At 41.3% G+C, this 23,968-nt stretch overlaps 1 protein-coding gene across 1 annotated transcript in view; it reads left to right on the forward strand.

Annotated features, from left to right (window-relative positions):
* ZNRF2 (zinc and ring finger 2) overlaps window positions 1-20,818 on the forward strand; it is a 58,867-nt gene extending 38,049 nt beyond the window's left edge. Inside the window, 3 exon segments of the mRNA XM_039549014.1 lie at window positions 12,919-13,024; window positions 13,744-13,821; window positions 14,948-20,818. Coding sequence (XP_039404948.1) covers window positions 12,919-13,024; window positions 13,744-13,801 — 164 coding nt within the window. The 3' untranslated portion in view covers window positions 13,802-13,821; window positions 14,948-20,818.
* The last annotated feature ends 3,150 nt before the right edge of the window (window positions 20,819-23,968 follow it).

A 23,968-nucleotide genomic window follows, 5' to 3' on the forward strand; every position in this document is an offset into this window, starting at 1 on the left:
CTAAAGGGAGGAGGTAGGACCTGCTTCAGTGACCCCATTCCAGCCTCAGTCCCTGGATGAACTGGGTCAGTCTGTTACAGTGTGATGTTGCAGCACTTTTAGCGGCTGCAGTCTCTTATCTTTCCTCCACACCCACAAACTGTCAGCCCTTTGCTATGGAGCCAGAAAACTAAGCTGTGTGTTTGTAATGGTGTGGCTGTGAAGAAAGCTCATCAAATGGGAACATAGTGTAACTGACAGGGAAGTACTTGGAATGTCTGGAGAAGCAATTCCCAGAACTGCAGACTGCCCCATTTATCTCAGCAAGATATACTCTTGGAGATGTAGTGGTGGTGGTTGAGGTATCAATATTGCTTATTATTTTACTTTTCGTGCAAGAGAAAGGGGGATATAGATTTGTAAATAAGCTATGACAGCTCACTTTCATGGTTCAGGTCGGAAATGCTCAATAGATGATGCTGGATTTTCTTTCTTCTGTAATGAAGTAAAGTCGACATGGTTGGATCCTGCTGAGAAGGACACAGTGCAGAGATCACATCTATTAATATCTTAAACTTTGATTTGTTGTGCATGTGACTTTTAACAAGCCTTTGGGGAGAAGTATTTTTTGCACACTTTCCCTTCAGCCAGGCCTAAATCTGTTAGACTGAGCTTGCTGTGACAAAGCCACGGCAAATCACTCCTAGCCAAAATAGCTGCAATGTCACCTCATACTTAATTCAGTTCTTGAGAACAGGACAACTTTTTTTCTCAGTACACTGGGATTGCCTTTATATAAATGCATACCTGTGCCGTGGGAATATTTTATATGCAGTACTGGATAAATGCAGTAAAGCTTTTGTCAGCTATAGAACAAGCCTGTTTCTGAAAGAAATAGAGAAAATGGGATCATTCATGTGCTGAATAGCTCAAGTTATTTCTTTTGCATATATGCTGCTCCTTAGCCTCAGATACTGCTGTTGTCTTGCTGTTGCACTGACAGTGCTGCTGAAGTCAAATGACAATTTTTGTCCTGGAGAATGACAGATACACCTGTGAACCAGTGCTGCAAGGAGCATCTGCGGGTGACACAAGGAGGGATGCAGCTCGGGCGAGGAGGGGGCCCGATACCTGCGCTGTGTGTCACTGTGCCTCTCTTACATAATGGCAGCGCAGTGCCGCCTGCAGCAGAAAGCCCAGGGACAGCTCTGTCCGCTCGCTGGGCTCTGACTCCGCAGCACGTGATGCGGGCAGACAGGAGCTACCTTCCATGCCTTGCACTTAATCACTCTTCAGCTCTGAGAGGTCATTCAGAGGATGTCATAAATCGCGTCTGCAACTGCTGCAGTCTTTTGACCGCTGGGAACTTAGCTCCAGGGGAAACAACGTTCCTAGTTTTGCTAGTTTTGTATGGTAATTCTGCCGTCTTTAAAGCTGATACCTCTAAACCCTTAGGATTTTACTCATTTGCTAGCAGCAATCTGCTCTTTTTTTTTTTTTTTTCTTCTTAGTTGCCCTGTGGAGACAAAACCTTGAAAATATCCCTTTTCTATTCATAGAAAATGGATTTCATTTGCTGGATTTTGAAATAAAACTACTGGAATTCATTGGGTTTTAAAAAATAATTGCCAGACTACATCTCACTGCGATCAAGTGATCTATGTAGGATTTTCATAGTATTTCCTTCCCTAAATTCCTCACTGTTTTGCAGGAACTAATAGAGATTATTTGCAGGTCAGGACTTTCCTTCTTTTTTTTTCTTTCCTTTTTTTTTTTTTTTTTCCATCTAAAGAAGTATAAAGGAATAAGAGGCACTCCTTCTGGCTCAGAAACTGCCCCAAGGGCAGCTCAATTTGAAAGGATTGTCATTTGTAATTTATTTTTTTCTCAAGATTAAAATCTTGCTTTAAAACCTGCTACCCTGTGATTACTTACATAGTCTTGCGCTTGTGAGGTGCAGACTCAGCCATTCAATGTAGAAAAGAAGTCAGTCCAGCTTTTGTAGGGGACTTCAGTGATAAAACAAGCCAAACTCTTCAGAAACAAGCTGGGTGAGAACACTGCTAGTGTGATAGAGTACTCTCACTTCTAAACTGGAGATTATTATCACTGCTTACACAGGGGAAAAGATTACCAGTTTCTAGTATTTTTAACAAAATCCAGTGATTCTAGAACAAGCTGTAAAACACCTACTGACACAGGTACAAAATACTAGACTTGCCTATTGTATCCTCCCTGGGAGAACCTCCTTGCTCCCCGAAGTTTGTGTAACTTTGTCTCACGTCGCTACAGATTTGCTCAGCTTCAGAAATAACCCCAAATTCTAACACACAGCTGAAACATGAGAAACTTCACTGGTGTTTAGTGCTGAACTATATTAACGAACCCTTGTTAAAATTTCCTCATAAAAACCTCAACTTCCATTTTAACCCAGCACTAACAGCTATCTGTAATTTGAAGCTGTATCCGATTTTCATCATTTTGACTATGTTCCTCATGCCCTCCTTCCTTGTGTGTAGTTTCATTAGATACTATTCATGTGTAATGTTAAACATTTGATAGCCCCTGTGTAGCTAAGCAAGAATGTAGTATTCACTGTTAATTTTTAGCCCATAAATAATGTTTATTGGTTTGGAACGAAGAGATGGAGGAAGGAATAGTTTGGTTAACACTTAGGGGTTTTTTTTCTCCCTAGTTCCAAGGAAGTCTATTTTAATCTATGGCTTTATTAGCTGAAATGATGTCATAGTGGTGTTCAATAGTTTTGGTAGCCTCTAAATTGAAAAAAATGAGGAGAAAAATAAAACTTTAATATGGCTGTAGAAATATACTGCCAGATTGTGGGCATGTAACTTGGAACAAATACTGGAGAACTGTCTTTGGGGACTTTTGGTTTTTTAAACATATCATCCATGTTAATCTTTTTGTGTTACTGTTCATGAATGATCATGATTGCTGAATACTGTTGAAATTGTGCTTTTTTATTTCACTTAGTTGCTTTAAAATGTAAAGGAGGGTTTATTGGTGGTTTGGTTTTTTGTTTGGGTTTTTTTTCCTCCTCTTGCAATTCAATACCTACATACTCAGTATCTCACTGGGATAGTAATAACCTGTAGGTACCTGTTAGCACCAGAAATACTGTATCTCTATGCTTGCTGCAATAAATTATAATACTGGATAATGGGTTAGTGTAGAGTAGAAAAATGGAGATAACTTTGGAAACTCTGACTCAATATCTGATGCTATCAGAACCTTTTGCATTCAGACATGTTTTGCATTCCATCTATATCACAAGGATAATTGCATTTAAAAGAGGAATAGCTTGTAAAAAGCAGTCTGTCTGCTGTGAACAGAAAAGACAGACAAGTAAAAATTATGCAGTGATTTATATCCTTGTCCCATGTATGCACGTTAACACCAGACATTGTGTTAATCTGGAGAAGGCTGATCTGGAGCCTGCTGGGAAAAGTACCTCTAGGCCTAGCACCTGGCACTGGGGTTAGTAAGCCAGCCTTTATGCACACTGAGTTTTGGCACCAGTGTTTTCATTGTGTGTTGCTTGGTAATGCATCGTATCTTCCCTAAGAATAGTGTCTTAGTCACACACACCTGCTTTTTTTCCCCTCCTCCTGTTTTACCTTAGGCTCAGAGTTTCATCTTTCATGTCATCTCCCTATGCACTCATTTTGCGTCAGATCAAACCAAACTCCTCTGCAAGCTTGCAATGAGTCAGTTACTTGGCCAATGTTAAAAGACTGGAAAAAAGACTTGGCAAAACTCATTGTGCTCAGGGCACCTGTAGGAAGCCTGGAATAGGACAAAGTGAACAAAACATGGAATCAAATCCTTCATCCAACTTCAAAACGAGTCACCATTAAAGTAACCCACATTGCCCAGACTAATAGGATAGATAACTTCATCTGTGCTGCTTCTCTTCAGTCTCTCTGACTCTGTTTGGGGACACTTCCTGCCCTACCCTTCCCTTCTGTGAAGTTTTCTAATGCACTTGTTTTATCTGCCTTCTGTCAGGTGAGAGTTTGCACAGATTTCATTAGGCCAGTGTGTCCCCATCACACTCCTAGTTTATTGCAGACCATGAAGAACGAAACTTCTTATTTGAAAATCTTTGCAAAGCAACTCTGGCTTCTGGCCATAGTTTCAGTGATGGTGAACGGTTGAAGATTTGCCATTTGGAAAACTCTGCAATGTTTTTGGTCTCCTTTTGGGTTGGGGATAAAATAAATTCAGTCACTTTAAAAAGCTGACAAAGCAAAAGGGATTTCCTAAACTCTGTGGGGATCTTTTTGAACAGCCGTATCAACATCCTGCACCTTTGAGATCTTATCCAACTTAGATCTTTCTTTCAGCTTCATCAGACAGTCATCTTCTGTTGTTTCCTCTGCCACATCTGTGCTCTGCCTTACCTGCCAAGTTTTTAAGAACATTGTTGGTGATAGCATCCAGTCTTGATTTGGAAAAGTTGCTCATTTTAACAGACTTACAGCATCTGAGTGAAGTCTTCCTTCTGATGGTAAAGCTATTGAAGAGACCTGTCTCTGCACTGTATTTGGAAGGAAATCTTTACCCTTCTCCTGACCACAGTGGTAGTTTTTCTTCATGAAATCGTTAACTCAGATACCCAGGTGATTTACTACCAGAAGAAGCTTCTATAGATAAATGTTCTTGGGGTTATATGCCTGGCTGGTTGTGGTGGGGTTGGGATTTTTTTGTTGTTTTGATTAGTTAGTTGGGTGGTTGTTTTTTTGGTGGGTTTTGGTTGCTGTTTGTTTGGCTTTGGGTTTTGTTTCTTTACCTTTGGTAAAGAAGTTATCTGCTATGCAAGACAAGCTGGAATTCGGGTCTCTCTCATTTTTCTTGAGTGTACCCTTCTTGGTGACCCTGCCCGTTGCTTAAGCAGAAATTATGGTTCACCCACCTTTGAACTGGATTTCTGGATTGCAGACCCAAGTTTTTAACAGGCCTAAATTGATTTTTCATCTACCATTTCAGTCTCTTAGTGCTGATATGGATTGGTGGGTGCATATAAGTAGCACTTAAATATTTTGCTTTGTTTTACTCCTGAACAAAGAAAAACAATAGAAGATCTGCATGCATGGATCCCACACTTTTGTTCTTTCTTGCCTGTTTCTATAAGTTTCCTTCATCCCAGCTCTATCTCCAGCTCCCTGTAAGAAACAATCCTCTCTAAATGCAGCAGACTCTGTCAGCAATACGTGCTGGTTGCCTCTGGCCATTTAATCAACCACTCCTCCTTTTGTAGCATACTTGTGGTGTAAGAACCTTTTTGATGGTAAACTCAGCCTTGAGAAGTGTAAATCATTCTTACCTGATGGGAGCCAAGGAGGATGTATTCCCCAAGTGATTCTTTCTTTATGCTGTTTCCTAAGGTATCTTGTTTTGCTGCTATTTTGTTTCTCGTGGGTTTGCCCTCTTTACATGCTGCTTTTAACTCCTGACATTCAAGATTAACACCCGATACCCTGAGAGGTCATGTAATACTGATGAAAAACCAAGAAAACAGCCTGCAGGCAGCTTCCTTATTCCATGTGTTGCAATGAGCAGCTTTGTTTCAGGCAGCATGTGCTGGGCTACACCGTTCATGGTGGGATTTCACAGTGGGGCACAAGTTTTCTACGGCTGCATTCAAGACTTTTTCACCCAATCGATTCCTGAGAAGACAATAGTTAGAAGTATTATCTCCCAGAAGCAGCGTTTCTGACAGGAGCAGGGTAAGCCTTGGGACAAAACACAGCATGCCAAGCAAGACTCTTCAAGGTACCTCTTGGGTCATTCAAAAAACAAATATATGTCAGTTCACTTGAAGTGGGGATTTAGTACAAGATGGGTGAGTCTGGCAAAAAGTCTACATCATGTTCTGGAGGACAAGACTGTTTATTTGTGGTTCATTTATGAACAGGTGCAGCTCTTTGGCCCATACCTAGGCTAAAATTTGACAATTTAAAGACATGGTACAAATGGGGTGAATAGAACTTGCCTTTAGAAGTCAGTGCAACAGAAGAAAGTTATTTAGCTACCTTGAGATGATTTAATGTCCAAAGGCATCTTAAACTGCAAGCAGACTGATTAAACAGACATTGGAAAGACTTAAGCAGAAGTTTTAGAGTCAATCAGATAATTGTATTGAGAGCAAATCTTGAATTACTGTGGAAAGGCACAGTCACTGGCAATAAATTTCAAGATAGGAGGACAAGACATTTCATGTCCAGTTGGGCTGATAGAATTTATCTAGTATAAATACCTATTTCACCCCAACACTTTCTGCCAGAAGTATAAATATGGACTGAGAAAGCTGGTACACTGATCACGATAGCACAGGAATGTTGATGCTTCGAAGTGAGGAGCTTTATTTCTCTATTTGGCCTTTTTTACAAAGCCTCGCTTTTCAGTGGGAGCCCTGAGGTGCAAACTTGACTTTGTCTGCAAGCAAGATACCTTAATTGGACATTGTATTAAAGCTGTGTTATTTATACTTGGGATTTAATTCCTTTTTTCAGAACCATAACTTGTATTGGCACCCTGTGTCATACAGCTCCAGCTAGGTTTCCCTTGTAGTTGCTGAAGCTAAGTCTCTCCACAAAAGAGCTGTTTTTCCTCAATGTGCAAATGCTTCTGCCTTCTATATTAATTAGCTACCTGGACACAATTCTGTTTAGGTAGACTATGACTACACAACACAGGCTTTTTTTACACCTGCTCCCTAAAATGTATTTCTATCACTACTATTTCAGTTTTTATCTTTATCTAACCAGAAGTATTTTTTCACTACTATAGGCCCGATTGTTATCTGTCTGAACAGGAAGCATCTAGCTATTTCTCAGAATTTACTAAGCTCAGAACGTCCTACAAAAATTTAAATCCAGTTCTTCAAATGTGGGTTAGCTAAGAAACAATGAAATTTCTTCTATCTTAGCCTAGTGTTGCTAAACAAGTGTTGCCACTTAGGCCTTATTCTGCAAATATTTCTTTCCCTTTGTTTTGTGTGCTCCCTCCCCTTCACTTTTGTGTTTTGAGAAGAGGGAGCACCAAAGACTGTAGAATGTTTGTGCAGGAAGTCTTTCATGATGGGTATCTGTTTGTATATAGCTATCTCAGACCTGGACCAACACTGAGCAACATGAGAGGGAAGGGGAAAACAAGGATGATGCTTGGACTTTGACTAGGAAATTGTAATGGGCTGCCGTGTTGGAAGGGGTGAAGAGTGAGATGTCAAACATCACAACATCCCCCAACCCGGCAATTCATCAAGCACTTTGTCAGTATTTGATGAAGTGCCACATTTGTTGTAGCTTGTTAGCTTGCTTTAGAGAGGTTTAGCTTTTGTGTATTGTGGCTGGGAAGGTATTTTTGGATTGCTTAAGTTCTAGGCGTTACCACATGAGTCGTGCAGTGGTGTTTGGGGTTATTGTATGCACAAAAAGTTGCAACCTGTGCTTGTTTGATTAGCACAGCGATATTGGTTTTTTTCAGCAGCATAAAAGGGAATTTGGATTGAAGTTATTCAGGGGAGCTAAATACTGAATTCCCACCTGCTCAACGTTATGGTGTTGTGAGTCCTGAAAACTGCTTAGCTGTGGTACAAGTTAGAACATTGGATGTTAAATATCTTCCCTTTTACATCTGATCCAGAGGAGGTGGCTTATATTAGAGCAACATGAAATGTTTCTAATCAGGAACCCACTGCTTCTTCAGAAGGTTCCCTGCTGAGGGCAGTGGAAGTTTCACTTCTGGCTGTGAAGGTGCAATCTTCATAGGGGAGCTAAGCTAATGGCTTCAGCTGTGCCTTTCTCAATCTGCTGACTGACCCTGTAGCTGTGCAAGCTGAGTGGCACAATAAGCATCTGCAGTGACAACTGAATGATGTTCCTCCTGCTGTTGAGAGCTCTGAGCACTAAAGAATCAGCTCTCCTTCAGAGTGCCTTTCTGCCTCAACTTTTGAGCAGCAGCAGATGGCTGACCTGGTCATCCAGGAATGATCTGTAGAGAATCAAGAGTATTCCTCTTGTGGCAGCTAGAGTACTGAAAAACAGCTGGAAGGTCGAAGAAACTGCTGGCTCTCCTAGTGCTTAGGGCAGACTGGGAAAGACAGGTTTTGCTTGCAGTCAATACCAGTTTGCAAAGATAATTGCTGAGCTGCATAAGAGAAGCACATCCTGCATGATGGTTTTCCTTCCATTCTAGTGTCTACTTCTCCCAAGGATATTAACCCGATATAAGAAGGCTGTCCATATTATTTGTATCAGGTAGTTAATAATATTTCTCTCCATCCTTTCTCTAGTGCCTGTTTTGCAACAGAAAACTAAATGAGATGATGGAGGGCGGGAGGAGGGGTAGAAAATACAGGTCTAGAGAGAACACATTTTAGGAAAAATAAGTGTGAAGAGGAAGAAAGCATAGTAAGAAACAACCAGAAAGAAATGGAGGGGGAGAAAAACGGATGTGACAGAAGCCACGAAGATTTAGTAAATCAAGTCAGTAGCATTTAATAAGTGTGTGATCGCATACACACATGCTTGCTGGCTGTTGAATAGTAAGATACCTGTGGAAACCTGTAGCTCCTTCTTGACTCCTTGTGGTGTCAGCTAAGGTGATAGCAGTAAAAATATAGAATAAATTCTGCAATATGGATGAATTAATGCTATACATGTGAACAAATGTATTGGCTTCTAGATGTCTAGAACTCTACATACTCCATGTGAAAACAAGCAAAGACAGTCTCTAGTACTTTACTAAGGCAGTTTTTAGCCATCAGCTTCAAAATTAAATGGATGTGTAGCAGATACATGATAATTATGTACTATTTAATAAAATTAAATTAATATTTTTTAATGGCTGTCTTTTTACCAATTTTAGTGCTGATACGATACTGTTCAAAAGGTATGTTTCAATTAAGTTTCAATTGTGTTCCCAAAAGGGTTGACCTTTGTGGTGTCCTTCACTAGTAAGCTAGTTGTGGTGGCAGCTTCAACAGACATTTAAGGTCTTAAATTTTAGAAAAAATACAGACATTTTGGAAAGTTGTCATACTGAATTGGGTCAAGGTGTTTCTAACTTGGTGCTCTGTTTCCAGTGAACGCCCAGAGAAAAGTAAAATACTGCAGCTATAAAGTGGTATCTCCCAAAATACATTGACATCTCCATGATTCGTGATTTCTGGTTTCTTGAGCCTAGGGCTATATCTGCCTGTGTTTTAAAAGGAAAACCAAAAAGTAGCAGCACAGATTTTAATTACCTTATCCAGAAGGTATGCAGTGCATGTGCTTTTGCAGTCCTCAGTTTAAAGGCACTTTAATCACGGATATTGCCTATAATCCTAATCATGGCTGCGTTAGTGGCTTTCATAATTATTGGATGTATTTTTGAAAGTTCTAGGAAAAGCTTTTAAATGGTAAAGTATGTGCAAGATTGCGAGGGTGCCTGTTTTTTAATCTTCTACTACCTATTTTGCTATAAATGCAGAAATGGAGTAGAATTTATTTTCCAGTAAAGATAAAAGCAGAAGTTTAGGAGGAAAAATTACTGACAACCAGAAGCTAAAACAGTAGTAACCAGGGATAGAGGAGAAGAGGAAAAAGTACTTGAGCAGACTCAAGAGGGATATACTATGCTCTTTTGCAAGATTTCATCTTTGACACCAATCTTTGGCTAGTGAGTACTTGTTCAAGTAGCTGGGAAGGTGGAGGAGTATTTACGTCCTGTTTGGTGCAGTGCACGTGGATGTGGGGGCGTGGTATTTGTGTATGTACCCACATGTGGGTGAAATGGAAAAATGTGGTCTATTTCCTCTTCCCACTTTCATTTAGGTAATAGACTGACATAAATGTCTTAATCATAACATGGATGAAGTTTTAAGCTGCTTTACTCTTTCTTTTGATTTGTGTGTTTTGTTGCTTGTTTGCATTTTTTAAGGGAAAAATTATAAAAAATGTATCTGCTGAATCACTGCTGCAGGAAAAGATGGAAACAAAAAACCTCTTCAGACTGCAGTGGTTCTGTGCAAAATAATACACAGATTTTTCGGTAACAGATATGTTTAAAAGTCATTGTTAAATGGCCCTTAAACTGACTTCCATCTGATACAAGCCAGTGTTGGTGTAGCTGAGTGCTGTATAAAACAAGTACAGAACAAATTCTGACCAGATCCCGGTCTAACAGGATTATTGACCCCTTTTTCTTTGTCTGAGTCTGATGATCTGAATCACCTAAAATAGTCAAAAGGTAGTTGGATCCAAGGTGTCATAAGTCTGTGAAGGATTTGGTTTTTCTGTCATCACTCTACATGTGTAATTAATTATAAGCTTAATTATACGGGCTTGGAGTATGTTAGTGTGCAAATTACACATGGGCATTTACAGCAGTTGTTTTTTTTTGTACTCATTCCTTCAGTATTTACATCTAAGAGCCTTAGGTAAGATTCATGAGGTTAACACAAGTAGGGAATGCTGATTCCTCAGTATTCCAGAGGAAGAGTAGCATTGAGACCTGTTAACATAACCTCTTCTGCAGGGGTGGCAGAACTGCACCATGTTTCTAAGGTCCAGTCTGTGCCAGCCGTCATTCGCACCAGCTCCCTCTGGCATGACTAGGCAAAGCCCATTGTGTGCCTGGTGGCTCATCCCAGTTGGAAAACCTGGGGTGAAGCCAGGGAGGCAGCAAGCTGTTTGCTGGGGACTTGTGTAGTAGGGCCAGTATTGGCAAGAGGAAGAGTACAGGAATACCGGAGGGGAAATAAAAGGAGTGTCAGACATGCCAGGGCTGGTGGGAGATACAAATGTTTAAATTGGCATCATGCCCTAACATTAGCCAAAAGGTGCAGAACCTTGTTAAATTGCTCAGTGGGAGTTCAGACCCAAGCATTGTGCAGTCTGGGGCGTGCAGGATAAGCCAGACATGTACAATAGAGAATGATGGGAAAGCCATTCACAGGAATGCTTTCTTTTATAAACTGTATTTTTATCGGACAGCTTTTTAATTTCTCTTATCAAAGCTTGACTAAATGCTTCCCTCTTGAGAGTGCTTGAGGGAGTGAGACTGGGATTTAATTCACTAGAGATATCTTAGTTCCATTTTGGTTTGGGTAGCAGTTACGGATCTGATAAAGGGACTCCATGGAAAAAATTACTTTTATTAAGTATGCTCCATATGTATGTATGATACATGCTTGAATTATTAATGGTGCTACTTCCTACAGCCTAACTGTGAGAACTGCTCACAGGAGTTCTTGTAAAGTTGTGCAGAGAGGTGGTCTAGGAGGGTAAAGTCTGAGAGTGTCAGGCAAAGATTGATATCTCTGTAGCCGGACAATGTCTGGAGAGCGTTTGCCTCCTGGTGTCAGATATTAGAATCACTTTTTATTTAAAAAAAACCCAAACAACAAATCCAACCTCAAGGAAGTATTTATCCTTAGCACTCTCTTCTGGGCAAGTTGACAGGTAAGAATTCTTAGAATCTTTTGTATTGTTTTAAATTACCTTGTCTCTTTAGTATGTCTAATGTTCTGAGAAGCTTACAGCTTCTGATAGAACAACAGGAGTTTTTTAATATGACCCCCCCCCCAATAATGTTACTGTGTGTAAAATACATTTTTTAAATTTTCTTTGTTGTGGTGGATGTAGTTAATTATTTTGTTTTGAGTATTTTTCTTTATAGGAGTACACTTCATGTTAGATATTTTTCACATCTTCATGAAGCTGCTCCACATGTGGCATTACATAGTATTTTTAGTATAACCAATGGATATAGTGGAGACTGAAATAAGCACTGCTTTAGAAACTCAGGCACCTGCAAGAGAGCTGGCTGTCATTCAGTGGAAACAATGTAGACCTGATTTCCTTTTACTTTCTTGCTGCCATGGTAGCTTTGTAGTTGTCTGTCATTCTCTGTGTTTGGAATGCCAGTGGGTTGAGTATTGGAGCCACTGGAGAGAACAGCATAGAGCTGCTGGTTTTGTGTAGAGCTGCAAAAGGTACTCTCCATAAGCAATCACTTCAGGTGCCTTTTGGCAAAGAAAGGGAAGCTTTTCCCATGAAACCATGGAAACTTGAGCACGTGGGCTTCACTTTGCCAAGTGTGCACCTTTCTGATCTGCCAGTTTGATTGCTACATGGTCTCTTGTTGGGAGTGCCCTGCGGTCTCTGTGAGGTTGTGTCTAACTGGAACTTCTAATCTGCATCTGGCAAAGAGGGACTTATGTGATCTTCTGTTTTGCTTCATGCTAAGACTGAATTCTGCATCCCACATTCTGGCTAAGAGAAGTGTCCAAGAGAGAAGGTTTTTATTAAAAATAATATGTTTTCCCAGAAACTTCTTAGTGAAGGCCAATTCTTTTGCATTCCTAGTAACTTACTTTTTCCTCCTTTGTTCTGGGACTTGGTAATACTGCAAAAAAATCCAGTGTCTCCAGGAGTCATTGGAGCCATACAGCAATGATCTTTCCTTCATGGAAATCTCACATTCCTACAGTAAACAGTTGCATACTTTACACTGAGAAAAACATGGATGGGATGTAGAACATGCTAGCATGGTGAGAAGAGGTTGAAGGTGTGAAATATGAGTACCAGCAGTGCTGGTCAAATGAAGCCAGATGTATAGAAGAGAAATGAGTAGGAGAGTAGAAAAAGCAAATGCCAGCCTAGTGTTTAGACGTTAGGAAGAACTTTACCTTGTTACTTACAGTGCCTTGTCCAGAGAAATGTTACATTCAGGCTTGAACTTAATTTCCATATTGAAGACTGAGCATGGGTTCATCATGAATCTTAAGTCAGCTGGTGTGTCACTGATCCTCACCATTCTGCAGAACAAAAAATACCTTCTTCTGTAGCTGCCCTTGATGTTCTGAATAAAGAACCTTTTGCTTGTAGTAGTGATTTTTAACCATTTCACTTTGTGCTCTTTCCTCAGAGGATGTGCTGAGTAAAGATGCTGGGGAGTGTGCAATATGCCTGGAAGAGCTGCAGCAAGGAGATACTATAGCACGGCTGCCTTGCCTCTGCATATATCATAAAGGGCAAGTATTCCGTAGGATGGATATACAATTTCAGGTTGCATTTACGGGGTGACTCTTCTTAAGGGGTGATTAAAGAAGTGCTTAAACTTAGTTGCTTTTTGCATTTAAAAACAAACAACGAAGAAACAGCAGCAGCAACTTTGAAGATATTTTTTAGATGACATCTTTCTGCATCTCCCCCAAATGTATTTGAAGTTAATTTTCCCTGCTACGATCTTCTCATTCTTGCAAATTCACCTGGATAGGGAAGGAGTGTGCATTATGGCTGAGGAGCTTAGGTCATGTGGGCTTAAGTTTTCTCAAATGCTAATAGAGTTGGGCAGGGAGAGGGGGCAATGCTTTTTAAACCTGTTTCATATTTTGTTTTCGTAAGTGTCTGTACTTTACAGAAAGTAAAATGTCAATGAATGACATAATCAAGATGAAAATGTTAGTAGTGAATTAACTTGTGTATAAAATCTGTAATTTGTAAAATGCTTCCTTAGAAAATTTTAACACTTAAGAAATTCGGGTTTTCAACAGTGTTTAATACCTAAGTATTACTGTGGTTTAGGGTTATTAATTTTTCCAGTGATGTGTGTGTATGCAAACACTTCTTTGTATAATATAAAATTCTACTAGTCGTTGAAATTGAGAAACTAATTTATATTCGTATCCTACTGCTAAATGCTACTGATATTCATGTCAATTGTTTTCATTTTTTGTCTTGTATCCAACAGCTGCATAGATGAATGGTTTGAAGTAAATAGATCTTGCCCTGAGCATCCATCAGATTAAGACAAGATTCATATTTTTAGGTAATGTTTATTTATGTCACAACAATAAATATCTTGATTATCTGAAATAACCATACTATTTTTTTATTTGTGAATTTGCTACTGTGTCTCAGAACTACAATATTAATCAGTAAGCATTGATACATATTGCAATGTAGGCAAAAGGTTTCTACATCCTTACATGGCATGGTCTTTCCAGTACTAAAACTGGAAAGTGGCAAGTCAGTGACAAGAAAGCTTTAGCACTAACTTTTTAAGAGCATTTTTCCATAGAAATGAAAGAAAATTAAAATAATACAATTGTGTAATTGTGGATTGTTCCATGAGTACTGGCATGTATTTCTGACAGAAAGCTTTTGGAATCATATGAGAAAGTTGAAGCTAGGTATTTTCAAAACTACTTTCATGTTCATGCATTCCAGAATGTTTAAAGCATATAAATAAATAAAAAATATTGACATGTTTCTATCCATCCCATCTCACAGAAGTTCACATTTTTCCAACTTATATTGTATGTTAATGATTGCAGATCTGCAGTCTGTGTTAAAAGCTAAAGGATAGTTTTATTCTTTAGCTGACTAACTCAGAAACTTTATCTTACATTAAACTACTGCCCCTAAGCATTGCAAAGCATATCAACAATCATCATATTTTTTAGAGAAATAGAGATATCTGAAATTCTGTCTGGTAGCTAAGAGTTTGGGTTTGTTGTTCAGAGGGAAATTAAAAAAAAAAATCTGAAGTATTCATCACTAGCATTTATTTGTGCATTTGTTTCCCATTGCTTCATGTGTCTGTGTTGTAGGGGTAGCAACGAAACCCTCAAGGAAGATATCCTGCTATGGGGATAATTGTTTTAACCTCGGGGCAGAGTTAGCCAAAGTGAATAAACAAACACATTCCCTATAGTGCCCCCAATCTCTGGTTGTGGCAGAAAGCCTGCATGCTGTTCATGAGCACCTCTGTCTCTGTACATGCTCATGGCTGTCCAGCCTCATGTTAAATTCTATTTGCCTTTTTCACAGCGGGGATGGTGATGACTGGGGGCTTAGGAAAAAGGGGAAGGAAAACACAGTGGTTGTGCTCATGCTGTTTGAGTGGTTTCTGTGCTGAAATGATGGTGTTTTGTCTTCTGCTTTTCCAACAGCTGCTTCCACTGATCAGAAAACATAGGAGATGTGAGGTTCCCGTGCTGAACACAGCGTGCCTGGCTTGAGACTTAGAGTTCTTTGTGGCTGAAAAAGGCAAAGATGGACAGTGACATGGAGAAAGCATTGCAGACACCGTTACTTGCCAGTAGTGCTCGGTATACCAAACACTCATGCAAAGGACACACAGGGATTTTGAAAATGCTGCACATCCTGTAACAATCGACTCCCCACAGACATTACTGACACTATTTTGTATCGAAGGCCAAAGTTCCTAATTTCAGCCTAACTTCTGGTTCTGTGAAGAAGCGAGTTATTGGACATGTTTCCTACTGCCTCCAGAGGAAGCGGAGACGTTCGATACATGCTATCTGAGATCCTTGCAGGAGGACGGCCCCAGATTTGAGTGGGAGCGTTTTCACCTTCTCATTGGCTGAAGAACAGTAAATGGCAAACTAAATAAAATCTAACAGTGTGACCTTAATTTACTGAATTCACACCCTGTTTTATGTTCTTCACTTTTTTCAAGAACAGAAAACATAAACCGCTCTGCGTAGGAATACTGTATTTCAAAGTTTTGTAACTAAACCTTTGTCACAATGCAGTCCAAAGAGTAAAACCAAGACAGGTAACTAATTTATATTGATCAAGTTATAGAGATAGTTGAAATCTGCACATTGTATTGCTATTTAAGTAACTAAAATGTCTCTTTTACTGCTTGTGAGTAAAATCGACAGAAAGAAATGCAGCAAAGCAAAATCTTACAGCTATGCAACTTTTTTTAAAATAGGAAAAAGAAAAGAAAAGAATTACCAATTTTAAGTGCTGCCAGTTAAGGTAATTTGTTTAACGGGTATTTTTTTAAAGATGTTTCAGGTAATTATTTTATTGTACTACTCTCATCTCCAGGCTGCCTCCTGAGGTGTAAATGAATAACTGCAAATGTAGGAACAGTGAGAGCTTTTTATAGGCATGGGCGAGATAACATCAAGGTGGGATTTGTGTTTAATTTTTTGAACGTGTGCAAGTTCATGTTTCCTTGTTTAAATGTTTTTTTGGTGGCAGGATCTGTAGTACTTTGCATCTAAACCCTTGGTGTCTTCATGTGGAGACCAGCATTTGACAGTGTGGGTTTTTGTTTTGTTTGGGTTTTTTCTTTCTTTTTTTTTTTTTTTTAATGCATCTACATTTGTTTAATTTATTATTATTTTACTGTATTATATTGGTATAACCAGAGCTCCACAAAACACAGGATGTCTCTGGGTGGGTACACCGAGTAAAACTGTGGATAAATATTAGTTCCCTCAAAGTATCACAGTTAGAATAAATAGTTTTTTTTAAAAAGATAGGGGGGAAAAAAAAGACAGTAAACTGGAACAGATATCAGGGTTTAGAGGCATACTTTTTATATTGAGAATTAAGCGTAGTAGTTTCTGAATTTCACAACACAGGGAAGAGTTTATGAATATTTATTAGCAACAGCATTCTTAGTGCGTTTCAATAGTTAAAATAAGTTGCACAACACTTCAGATGATTTTCTTGTACATAAATAATTCTGGCTGGTTTTTTTTTTTAAAGACACATTTGTCTCTGTTGCTGCTGTGATTAATATCAAAAAGGGCAAAGAACAGGAGCAACTGCTGCTATCTGGAGAACAAATGCAGTTCATGTTCCTAAACTCTCCCATCTTGCTTGAAGAGCAGCTCTTCCCTGGATAACATTTTCTCCTGAATGTTGCTCTGTAAAATGCCTTTGTTACGCTGCAAATCTAAAGGAGTCCAAACCAGATAATTGTTGTAATTGCCAGTGCAGTTTCTACTCTTTTGGGCTTGCATCAACTGGTTTCAGCTGAACCTGTAACTCTGGGGCCCTGTTGAATTCTCTTTTTCAGTGGGAGCAGAATCATTTTGTCACGCATTCGATTCTGTAGTCACATTAGATGTACAGTCATTCCCTGTACAGAGTCCTTTTTCAATGAGAATATTTGTGTTGCCTTGTATTATCTTGGGGGAGGGAGGGAGGGGATGAGGAATTACAGCACCTGTAATACTCAAATAGTGGTGTTGCCTGCAGGCCCATTTTCCCAATGTTTTAAACTCCTGATATCTTCTGAAAGTAAAACTTTTCCATTTGCATTGATTTAATGGTTACTGTTGGCTTCATGCCTACAGAAACTCACCTGTAGTCATGTAAAGGGGGTAGGTCAGTGTTTTGATGTCCTGTGCTCTGAGGTCATAGATAGCCTTTGGCTTGGGGGTTAAGCAGGTACATACTGCAAACATAAATCTGTTTACGACTTGAGCTCAGTTTTGGTAGTTCATACTTCTAGTACACTTACTGTTTCCTCACAAACCTTAATTTTCTGTATTCAGATGGAAGTAGCTGATTTAAAGACCCAGCAGTTAGGACTGTTACCCCACATTTAGGAACAGTGTTGGAAAAGCAGGTCACCAGCCATCGCACTGGTGATGCTTTTGCAGGCAAGAGTCCATCGCTGCTTCCATCAGCACAGTAGAGTAGCAATGCCTTGGACTATTTGAGGAACTGGTACAAGGTCAGTTTGACCTTCTTGGTACCCATAAATCTCTTCTGAAAGACTACAGGAGGTTTTTTGGTATCAAAATCTGTAACATAGACTAAGCCTGGAATGACCCTTGGAAGCATGAGAGTGATGCTTGGGTTTGAGAACGCCTGTGGAAACTCGCCTAGGTAAGCTTTCTGTCACCATCAGCTGTGAATGACCATGCTGTAGGCACAGCTCTAGTGACAGACAACACCTTCATTTTGAAAATGTCCTCACAGGGGTGGCGACTCATTGTGCTTCAGAAGGGAAAAATAAACACCAAACAAGTCCCGTGTCTCGAACAAGGAACACCACACTTGTCCACAAGAAGCAATAACTTCAATTTTGGTGCGATATGCTTCTTTGCCTGTAAATACCTTGAGATTGCCAGTTCTGTGCTGTTTCAGAGTATTTTCTGTCATCTGGCCTATATCTTCCCTAAGTATGTAAGGGTGTGAAATAATTCCCATACTCAGGTCTGCCATAAACATGCTGCTTGCCAGCAGGGGAAGAGTACATTTGGCACTGTCTTGAAATGTGTGATTTTTCTGAACTTGTAACATACCCATGTCTCTTCAGTAGCAACTCGTGTTTTGAAGTTCATAGTGGAGGCGGCTGTGAGTTGGATTGTATACAACCATACCCTGTACAATAACAAGAGAGTCAACACTGCTGTCAGCACAGGGCACCCTTTGTCCTGGCTCTTATAAATCAGTATATCTATAATAATGCTTCCCTTTGCAAGGAGGTAGCTCATTTTCTTTCAGTGTGTACATTCCACAAAGAGTTCAGTGGGATGTAAAAGCAAAAATATGAAGCACACCACAAATTATTGGTATTTTATTTTTGGGAGGGATAAAGCTGAAAACAGATGGTCTTATTTGTAGTCAAGTTAGCTGTCATAATCAAGGGTAAGTGTATTGGGGTATTTTGGAATGGAAGACATGTAGGCAATGTACAAAAACGTGGGTAGATACCTGTGACCTTGGTTTTTTCCCTGCTTCCCCCCTTATGATGTAAAGTGGGTTTATGACTGAATCTCAAGATTTATACATTTATCCTACTTCTTAGTTTTAGGAGCACTGGCTTTTTAATTAAGCCTTGCTGGAAGGCTGGAGAGCTGGTTAAATGGACTCTCAGGAGACTGAAATCTCAGCAAATATAGGAAAAATCATTTTTATTCAGAAATGTGGATCTTTGGTGTTTCTGGAGGGATATGTCTAATACATGAGATGTGCTTAAGAATGCTTTTAGTGTGCTGCCTTTTCTGATTGAGGGCTTTAGAAACTTGCTCCATTTCTTCTGTGCTCCACCAAAAGCAAGGAACTTGGCACTTGAATGTTACTATTCTCTTTGTAAATGATGGCAAAACATGTTGGGTATGATACAGGCAGGGATCTCTCTTGAGTTTCTGTGGCTTTTAGCCACTTTCCCGTATTGAAAGAGAGTATTTGTGTGCAAATTTGGTATTGTTGTGTTGTACCTACTAATTTCTGCTGTGCAGTTGGGAGTTTCCTGCTGAGAGACTACCACATGCCTGGGAGTGCAGGAGTACTACTATGGGATCTTCCAGCTCACCTTTGCCAGTGGAGGATTATCTCTTTTTTTGATGAGTGCTATATTTGGTGATTCACTTTCCACCCTTCCAAGCTTAAAAGTCATTTTAGTATCAATTTCTTCTCCTCCTAGCTGAAGATGTGATATATGTTAGGCCATATTCCCATATAGATACACTTTCCATTGGCATCAGCAAAAGTGATGTAAGAAGTTGTAACTGGAAGAGAAGGCTAGTTATGGGTTTCCTACAATCTAGCCAAACGTGGGGTTTTTTTATGCAGCTCCTACCACTTAACTTTTTGTCATTCAAAACACTCTGAGTGAGAAATTCACGACAGAACTATGTCCAGGATTTGTTTCCTGAATGGACAATTTGTGATGTTTCTGTTTCTCTACATAAGTTAACCTGCTTCTAAACTCAAGTTGGAGATGTTTTAGCCTCTTGGGGGTTAAAAAAACCAACCCAGTCCATATTCTCAAATTACATTTGATTATCTTACTCCACAATTGTAGGCTGGCTTCCCAAGCTACTTGTGTTCTGTAAAGTCATGTCTCAATTAGTACATCAGAGCTGATGATGGGATAAGCTGTAAAATGACCTCACTGTGGGGCATTATTAGTTGTTGAAGACTTGCTGAGGTAAACCACTGTAGGAATATCCTGCATCTGAAAAAGGCTGGACTTGATTCTGTCTTGGATCTAATAAGTTGCCAGTGTACAAGAGGAAGAAGGCAGCTAGCCCACTCACTGATCTTTCTGGCAGCTTTTAATCTGTGTGTTTGTTTGAGAGACTTTTGCCCTTGGGTGTGCTTTGGCAAAGATTTTGCAACGATAAATAGGATTTGCTTGATTTTGGCAGAGTTTCAAGTGTAAGTAACCTGACGTTGCAAGAACATAATCTGTTGCTGAATCCTGTTCCTCTTGTTTTCCTTCAAATCTGTCCCTTTTATTGCTGATTTGTTATATTTCATAGTAAACACTTCTCAACATGACTGGTCACAAGCTCTCAAGGTGTGAAATTCTAGGAGGAAGAGACATCAAAGCTTCATTCTGTGCTCATGTATATATTAAGATGAAGCTGGAATATTCATTACCATACAGTGAAGAATTCTCCCTTAGCTGATTTTGCCAAAGCACTATAATGTTCAAGGAAGAAGGGAGGTAGCCTAGCTGTAGAGGGGATGCTTTAATGAGCTACTTAAAAACTAGTTGTAACAAGTTTTAAGAGCTGCAGTGTGGCACTGAATGAGTGGTGATCCAGTGTTAACCTTATCCCTTGATTACAAATCTCATTCTGCCTCTTCCTACCCTTTGGCAGATACCTGCTGGTAGAGAGCAGAATGTGTACTCTCTTTTTTTATATGCCTCTTCCTACAGAGCTAACATTGCCCACAGTGAGTTAGAGGGAAGTCCATGCTAGCTTCTGAAATGCCACCTGTATGTGCAGTGGTAATGGACAAGATACCTTCCTTCATTACCCGGAGCAGAAATCGGAATGTAATTTGCAATGTCTAATGTAAATGGAACACGTTTTTTTGTTTTGTTGGTTTTTTCTTTTTTTGTAATTGAGCAGTATGATTGCAAGTTGACTTAAGTTGTTCTAAGGTACTCTTTTCAGTGGTTTGCCAGTACATAATCACGAATGAAAATATTTTTTTATTGATTTTTAGGTTGTATGTTTAACATTCCATTCATGTAAAATATGTACAAATATATGTAATAAATCTTTTGAAGCACAGTTTTCCTCACACTTCCAGGTGATTTTTTTTTTTTTTTTTTAAGTATTGGTGAAAGAGGCATTGCTGTGGGACAGAGCTTCTGTATCTCTGTGCTGCAGTCCGAGCTGGAGCAGAGGATGGAAAAGCAATGCATGGTATAGAGTCACAGCCAGAAAAGCAGCTTGGCATCTCACCTGTCTGCAGTCCTGCAGGTGGGAATGCAGACCCTCTGGGCCACCCTCTGGCTCCTCTGAGTCCCTCTCACTCTTCACCTGTCCCACAGGCAGTGATGTGACAGGCTTGTATCCATCTGGCCAGGGAAGGTCTCAGTAGAAGAGAACTGATGTAGCTGTTGTTTTGCAGGGGTCGCTAGAGGTTAATGCAGCCTCTGTTGATCTTCAGCAGACATGATGGCCTTCAAGGTTAGCCGAAGTTAGAGCTGCCAGGTCAGGAGGTAGGGACACTCATGGGTGGTTTCAGAAGGAAAAAAAAAAAGGAACATGGGGCAAAGATGGCAGCGGGCAAACAGTCCTTTCTCATCACCTACTGTGATGCCGACCACCTGGAAACTTTCTCCTGGGAGAGTGGCTGCAGCTCTCCGAGTCAGGTCACCTGCAGCAGGTAGCTGTGGGTGTGAGACACCTGGCTGGCTGCATTGCCACTCCAAATATTCCTGCCTGGACTGGTGGCAGCTGGACAGCTGCAGCCCTTGTGCTAAATGTAAAGTGAGATGAGGACAGGAGTACAGATGAGCCATGTGGTTTTGGATAGTGTATGGGGTAAGTCTGCTGTGGGGAAAGTGTGATTTTACACCTCTCCCCCTACGCTAGTTGGGGAGTGGAGCTGTGGGTGCTCTGAGTAAAAACAAGTGCATTTCACCAAGGTTATGTGGAGGATGTGGGGGAAAATGAAAGGAGTTCACTCTCCAGGCAGGAGATGCTCCTTGCGTAGGTGTATTGCATCTCAACTCAACAGGGTGCTGGTCCCAGCCAGGGCGACTTGTGCAGGCTGGTAGTACCTGCTGATGGAATGTGATGCACGGATTTATGGCACAGGTTCCCCCACAGCTGGGTGTCCATCCTTGCTTGCTCCACTTTTGAGATAAGCCTTTTGGTGTGCCTGGGGGTAGCTGAACCCGCTGCTAAAGCACAGTGACAATTGGGCCATCACAATTCTCTCTGTGGGAGATGATAGTCGTAATGCATGAATTATTCAAGTCTGCACCCAGAAACAGTTGGATGTAATTACGGAGCAACATGTTCCTATCTTTTGTTAGAGTAACTTTTTTTCCACCACCCCTCCCCACTTCCCCAGCTGCTCTCCCCAGCCACCTTCTGGAAAGCCTGACTTCCTTCACTGCTAGTTATTTCTGTGTTTTCCTCCTCAGTCTTGAGCTGTGTTATGGAAGCAAACTAGTTAGAGCCGAGTTTGGCTCTGCATCAGAAAAATCTGCTGGAATTCATTCCAGTTCAGTAGGTACAGGATTTCATGTGTGAAATTTAAATTGGTGGCTGTCTTGGTTTGAAAGACAGGTGTCTGCTACGGAAGGCAGAAGCCTCCCTTGGAATGGCAGATGCAACGCCCCTTCCCTCCGAGTTATTATAACTTTGAAATCAAGGGGCCTTTAGGCAAAGATGTGGAAAATAGGAATAACAGTTCTTTACTATTATATATCCATATGTGTCTAACCAGTCAAACAAACAGCAATAACTCTGGCAGTAACAGCAAACAATCACAAACCCAGTGCCAGCCTTCTCGGCTGTCGGGCCCTTTCCCCTCGGGTGCAGTTCCGCTCGCAGCCGGCAGGGGCGCTGGCGGCTCCCGGTGAGCAGGGCAGGTGCGATGGTTCCCCCGCGGCTGCAGGGGGCGCTCCGGAGCGAGCTCGGGGAGCACGCGGCACCGGTGCCCTGGGATCCCGGGAAGGGATGGGACAAAGGCTTCACAAACCCCTGGGCAGCCGATCCTGGTGTCCGGCCGGACCCTCAGGAACAGCAGGCTGGAACGGCAGGGACGAGCACAAATCCCGGGTGGCAGACGAGATGTATCCAAACTGCGGAGCTGCGGTGGGAACTCCCCGGAGGTCTGGGCAGGCAGGGTGAGCAGGGCTACAACGCAGCGAAGGCTCGAAGCAGCGGCGGGGCAGGGCGGCCACAGCCCGGCTCCCAGCGGGGCAGGGAAGGCGGGCTTGGGATCCCAGGGTTTGGCAGAAGGAAAAGCAGCCGATGAAACAGCCTCTCTCTCCGTCCAAACGCTGGGGACCGACTGTCCACGCACCCAGGTGAAACAAAAGAGTGGCCAGATGCACCCCATCCCCATAGCCAGCTCTTTTGTTTTCCTTAAGCTCTCAGTAATTTGTCCCCCTGGCAACATGTATGGGGAAAATTCCTTTAACAGAAAAAAAAAAATCCCGGAGAACTCCTAAAACCCTAACAGTGGCATCTATTGGTATCACATCCTCCCCTCCTTTCTATGGCTGGGACATGGGACATGCCACCTCTGCCCCAAGCTGCTTGTCCTGCAGCGTGAACTGGGATACTGTGCTGGCCCCAAGGTATTCCTGGGAACTGTGAGCAATAGATGGTGATGTTGTACACGTGTATGTGTGCCTGGCCCCGCTATCACATGCCAGTTTGGTACAGCCAGTGGTCTGTGTCCACTTCTGCATGCTGTGCTGTTTCTAGCAGAAAGAGGGAAACACAACACACAGCCTGCAGCAAAGAGAGCAGGAAGGTGGGAAGAGTCCCCTGCAGCAGCAGCAGGAGCTAAACAGGGAAGTTGCTCCCCTGGCTTCTGAGTGCCCAGTTCTGTAAGGTCTCATTCTCCTTCTGAGGCTACAACACCTGAACAATGTCTGTGCTTGGAGGGGTGCAGGCTGGAGCCTGCTGGTGTCTGCAAACATCCCCCGGTGTGTTTGTTCAGTAGAGGAGGCTCCCAGCTCCTGCAGGGAGAGAGGTGCTGGTGTCCCAAAAGCCAAACAAGGCCGCAGAGCACACTGCCTGTGAGGTGCTGTGCAGCTCATTCCTGCTGTCTCCTTGCCAGCCAGCCAACAGGCAACAAGGAGCCTCAGCAAAAGCCAAGTGAGATGGAGTTTTCCAGCTCTTGTGTAATAAAGCATCTGTTTTCTGAGGAGGATGAGATCAGGGATGCATGGTGGCAGGGAGGAGAGTTTGACATAAATAAAT

Source organism: Corvus cornix, chromosome 2 (assembly GCF_000738735.6).
Source record: "Corvus cornix cornix isolate S_Up_H32 chromosome 2, ASM73873v5, whole genome shotgun sequence".
NCBI lineage: Eukaryota > Metazoa > Chordata > Aves > Passeriformes > Corvidae > Corvus > Corvus cornix.